Genomic DNA, 5,459 nt, shown 5'->3' on the forward strand with positions numbered 1-5,459 from the left:
CTCTCTGGTCAAATTAAAAGTAAATAAAGGGAGATACAATAATTCTTTTATTTTTTTTTAAAGAAATTAATTAGTTGTTTAATTTTATGTATTATTATTAATCAATTTGATCAGAGAGAGAGAGAGAGAATAAGAATGAGAAAGCAAGCCGCCAGGTCTGGGACTTGAACCCGGCAGCCATGTGGGAGTCCAGCACCGTCAAACACGACAGCACCTGCCAGCTCCCAGGCTTAGCAGATTTTAACACAAGAATCGGGGAGGGACACTTTCAAATCACAGCAGACACCCAGGCCAGAAGAGAGCATTTGACTCCCCAGAGGTCAACAGCAAGGATGCTGGGCGAGCGCCCATGGATACAGAGGCTCCTTACTCCCCGTTTGCGTTGTGGGTCTTGGGCCGTCAGCATGTCCCCCCCAACACCGTTGCTTTGGATGTCGTGTGTTGCCTAGGAAACAGGACTGGTGGTGATGACCGACCTTGTAAGCCTGAACCACCGGCAGGATGGTGGCCTGTACACCGACGAGGCTGTCCCCGCCTTCCAGCCCCACACGGGAAGTCTGGTGGCCACGGCTCCCTCCCGGCACCCCCCCAGGTGATTACTTGTACTTCAAACAAGATTTACTTTCTTTCTTTTTAAAAAATGATTTATTTTATTTTATTTTATTTTATTCATTCATTTATTTTAATTTGACGAGAGAGAGAGAAAAAGTGAAGAGAGAGAGAGAGAGAGGGAAAGTGAGAAAGGAAGCCACCAGGTCCAGGACTCGAACCATGGTTGGCCATGTGGGAGTGTCCAGCACCCTAACCACCACGCCACCTGCTGGTCCCTTGAGAAAGATTTTTGCTATAGGGCACATGCACTTGCCGGAAAGACAGAGAGAGAGAGACAGAAAGGAAGAAATCACCCCCTGAGGGATGGCCATGCTGCAATCCCCTCTCCATTCTGCTCTTGAGATTTTGGGCACACACCCACATGCACCCTGCGTGAGTTTCAAACTACCGGGTCCAGGACTCAAACCATGGTCGACTACATAGGAGTCCAGTGACATGACCATTACGCCACCTGCTGGTCCCTCGAACAAGGTTTTCTCACCCCATGCTGTTGGCGTATGGGGCTTATCTCAGTCCAGTCTGACAGCTTTGAACCCTCCCCCACCACCATGCACCCCGCTCTCCACCAAGCACACGTGTTCTATCAAGTATAAATTTTTAAAGAGTTATTTATTTAATTAATTAATTAATTAATTTTTTTTTTGGAGAAGTTTTTCCTATAGGGCGTGTGCACTCGCCAGAAAGACAGAGAGAGACAGAGAGACAGAAAGCGAGAAATCACCCCCCAGGGGGGATGGCCACGCCACAATCCCTTCTCCTCCATTCTCCTCTTGGGATCTTGGGCACACACGCACACGCGCCCGGAGTGAGTTTAAGCCACCAGGTCCGGGACTCGAACCGCGGTCAACTACATGGGAGTCCAGCGACATGGCCATTACGCCAACTGCTGGTCCCTTTTTTTTCCTTTTGAGGTGTAAGACTTGAGCAAGGTATTACCATTGTTTCATGAAGCCAGCCCCTGTCCATGTAATGACGATCTGTTTATCTGTCTCCGTAGAACAGAGAGGAGGAAAAGGACCTTCTTCCCTGAAACGTGGATTTGGCGCTGTCTCAACATCAGGTACGGTAAGATTCCTTTGCTGTGTTTTCTGCGTGTTCACTCAAAGGCAGGTCCAGGGGCCAGGAGAAGGCACAGTGGTTATGTCATTGGACTCCCACGTAGCTGAACATGGTTCGAGTCCAAGACCCAGTGGCTTGAAAATCACCTGGTGGCGGGGGCTGACAGAGAGCGTGATTATTGGGGGTGCTGGACTCCCACGTGGCTGACCACGATTCGAATCCTGGACCTGGCAGCTTGCTTTCTCACTTTCTCTCTCTCACTCACTCTGTCCCTCTCTGGTCAAATTAAAATAAATAAATAAAGTTCAATAAAATAATGACTTAAAAAGAAAAGAAAAAATGGCCCACTGGCTTATGCATGTCATGCGTGCGTGCCCAAAATCCTGGGAGAAGAATGGAGGAAAAGGGATTGCCGTGTGGCCGTCCTCCCAGAAGGGCGATTTCTCACTTTGCCTCTCTGTCTCTGTCTCTCTCAATCTCTCTTCAATGACGGCATGCACTCTAAGGCACAGCTTCTTTAAAAAAAAAAAAAAAAGGGACCAGCAGTTAGCATAATGGCTATGTCGCTGGACTCCCATGTAGTCGACCACGGTTCAAGTCCCGGACCCGGTGGCTTAAACTCACGCCGGGCGCGTGTGCGTGCGTGCCCAAGATCCCGAGAGGAGAATGGAGGAGAAGGAATTGCGGTGTGGCCATCCCTCCTGGGGGGGGATTTCTCACTTTCTGTCTCTCTGTCTCTCTCTGTCTGTCTGGCAAGCGCATGCGCCCTATAGCAAAAGCCTCTCAAAGAAAGAAAAAAAAGTTCCAGAGAGGTGCGAGTGGGTTTTACCGACATCTGAGTGAGACGTTGCTCGTTTTTTATTAAAACCATAAAACTCAGATCCATGAAGTGAGCCCCAAGTCCCACTGCAGCCTTGGCTCTCTGCCCGTGACATGAAACGTGAGAACCGCAGGCCTCTCTCAACTCCCCCTTGGGTAACTGGATCTCCTCTGTTTGCATACTGAGCTCATTAGAGCAGTGACAGTTCCCTGGAACACAAGCGTGACCCCACACACTCCCTCCTCGCTCCTCAGGGGGGCTCGGGCTCTTGCCCACAAAACAGACTGAAAGCACGTTTTCTTTCTTTCTCTCTCTCTCTCTTTTTTTTTTGGTGTTTGAGAGAGATTTTTGCTATTGGATATGTGACCTCGCCAAAGAGAGAGACAGAGAGACAGAAAGCGAGAAATCACCCCCCAGGGGGGGTGGCCACGCCGCAATCCCTTCTCCTCCATTCTCCTCTCGGGATCTTGGGCACGCACGCACACGCGCCCGGCGTGAGTTTTAAGCCACCGGGTCCAGGACTTGAACCATGGTCGACTACATGGGAGTCCAGCGACATAGCCATTACGCTAACTGCTGGTCCCTCTTATTATTATTATTATTATTTAACTTGCTATAGGGCACATGTGCTCACCAGATGGAGACGGAGAGCCATGTGAGAAAGCAAGTCTCCAGATCTGGGACTCAAACCGGGGTCTACCATGTGGGAGTCCAACGTCTTAACCACCATGCCACCTCCTCACCCCTTGCACAGTTCCTTTAATGCTCCTTTGTAAGCTCCCAGGCCACCTCCCTGAGGCCCCCAAGCCATGCAGCCTCAGTTTCCCTCTGTCCGTGTGGCATGGCCCCAGCGCAGAGCCGTGGTTCTGTCTCTCCGCAGTGACCCATCAGGGGAGGAGACTCTCAGCGTGCAGGTCCCGGACTCCATCACTAGCTGGGTGACCGAGGCCGTGGGCCTGTCCCCCACGCGGGGCCTGGGCATCGCCGAGCCTGCCTTGTTGAAGACCTTCAAGCCTTTCTTCGTAGACTTCACGCTGCCCCCTCGCGTGGTCCGTGGGGAGCAGGTGAAGACCCTCCTCAGCGTCTACAACTACGTGGGTTCCTGCGTCGAGGTACGGGCGCGCTTAGACACGCGGCCTTTCTCATTGGCTGTTCACTCCCGTGGGGGCCGCCTAGGAGGGCCATAGGGAGCCAGTGACGGTGCGAGGGTGAGGCCGGCAGGGTGCTGTCCCACTGTGCTCTGGGGCGGAGGAGCAAAGCAGACGTTCCACTAGATGATGTGATAAAACTACTATCAGAGGGACCAGCAGTTAGCGTAATGGCTGTGTCGCTGGACTCCCACGTAGTCAACCGCGGTTCAAGTCCTGGACCCGGTGGCTTAAACTCACACCAGGCGCGTGTGTGTGCATGCCCAAGATCCCGAGAGGAGAATGGAGGAGAAGGGATTGCAGCGTGGCCATCCCCCCTGGGGGGTGATTTCTCGCTTTCTGTCTCTCTGTCTCTCTCTGTCTGGCAAGTGCACGCGCCCTATAGCAAAAACCTCTCCAAAAAAATTAGTATTATTAGTATTTAAATTAAAAATTGTTTTATTTATTCATTTATTTTAATTTGACCAGAGACAGATACAGATAGAGTGAGAAAGTGAGAAAGCAAGCCACCAGGTCCAGGACTTGAACTGTGGTCAGCCCTGTGAGAGTGTCCAGCGCCTTAACCACCGCGCCACCTGCCAGGTCCCAATTTTAAAAATTTCTGTAGGGCACATGCACCCACCAGAGAGAGAAAAAGAGCGAGAGAGTGAAGGAAAGTGAGAAAGCAAGCCGCCAGGTCCGGGACTCGAACCACAGTCAGCCTTGTGGGGGAGCCCAGCGCCCTAACCACCATGCCATCTGCCGGCCCCCAGACTATCCTGACAGTGGAGAGAGCTGGGGAAGCTCTGCAGGAGGAGGGTGCTTCCACCTGCACCCTGCGGGAGTCTGGGCAGCAAACGTCGCCCTAGGACCTGCCTCCGTCCTCAGGGGGATCTGGGCCTGTGTGCTGCTCGGGGGACCAGGGGGCTCCCCGCCAGGTCCATGGCTGTGAGCGGGAACCGAGAGCTGGCGCAGGGCAGCGGGGCGGTGGCGGGTGGTTTGTTCGCAGAAACGGAGGGTGGGTCTTTCAAGGGGGCGTGGCTTTTGGAAAGGACCAGCCGAGGCCCGTGGTACCGTGGGCGGCGTGGACCGCGGGGCGCACTGTGGACCCAGGGATGCTAAGAGGGCTGCCCGGCTTCCAGGCGCCCTCCGCCCACACCCACCCTCTGCAGGTGTACGTGAAAATCTCGGCTTCCAAGGGCATCCGGTTTGTCGGGCAACCCGGCAAACGCCACGTGACCAGGAAGATGTGCGTGGCCCCCGGGGGGACCGAGCCCACCTGGGTCGTGCTGTCCTTTGGCAACTTGGGGTTCAGCAACATCACAGGTGAGGAGCCCCATGCTTCTTGATGCTTCGTCCCTCTCCAGGTCACTGTGGGGCGCAAAGTCAGACCATCCCAGAGCACAGGCCAGCAACTGGACCAAGTGGGCCAGAAGGGGAGGTGGGTCCTGGGGTTGGGGTGCAGGGTGTGTTCTGAGATGAAGCGATCAAACCTCCACAGCCAAAGCACTGGCTTATGAAGACGCCAGCTGCTGCCGAGAGGCTAAGCCCAGCAAGCACCCGGAGGAGAGTTACGCCGACAGGCGGGTCCCCGTGGGGACCGATCACGTCAGGCTCGGTGTGATGGTTGAGGTAAGAACAGGCCCTTCCCTCGCAGCTACCTCCCTTACCCGGGAGACAGCGCCAGCCCAGGTGTGTGGTCTGAGGTCTGAGCTAGGATCGGGGCCTGGGTGCAGCCTTTTTTATCTTTTGAGAGGTTTTTGCTATAGGGCACGTGCGCTCGCCAGACAGACAGAGACAGAGAGACAGAGAGATAGAAAGCGAGAAATCAACCCCCAGGG

The 5,459-nt window shown here is 53.9% G+C and overlaps 1 protein-coding gene across 1 annotated transcript in view; it reads left to right on the plus strand.

Moving 5' to 3' along the window:
- The window catches only part of CPAMD8 (C3 and PZP like alpha-2-macroglobulin domain containing 8), a 71,485-nt gene that overhangs the window by 33,151 nt on the left and 32,875 nt on the right, over positions 1–5,459 (plus strand). Inside the window, exons 18-22 of the mRNA XM_006147189.2 lie at positions 450–592; positions 1,610–1,672; positions 3,372–3,603; positions 4,791–4,944; positions 5,120–5,250. Coding sequence (XP_006147251.1) covers positions 450–592; positions 1,610–1,672; positions 3,372–3,603; positions 4,791–4,944; positions 5,120–5,250 — 723 coding nt within the window. The remainder of the gene's footprint in view (positions 1–449; positions 593–1,609; positions 1,673–3,371; positions 3,604–4,790; positions 4,945–5,119; positions 5,251–5,459) is intronic.

This window comes from Tupaia chinensis, unplaced genomic scaffold (assembly GCF_000334495.1).
Source record: "Tupaia chinensis unplaced genomic scaffold, TupChi_1.0 Scaffold000201_1, whole genome shotgun sequence".
In the NCBI taxonomy this organism is placed as follows: domain Eukaryota; kingdom Metazoa; phylum Chordata; class Mammalia; order Scandentia; family Tupaiidae; genus Tupaia; species Tupaia belangeri.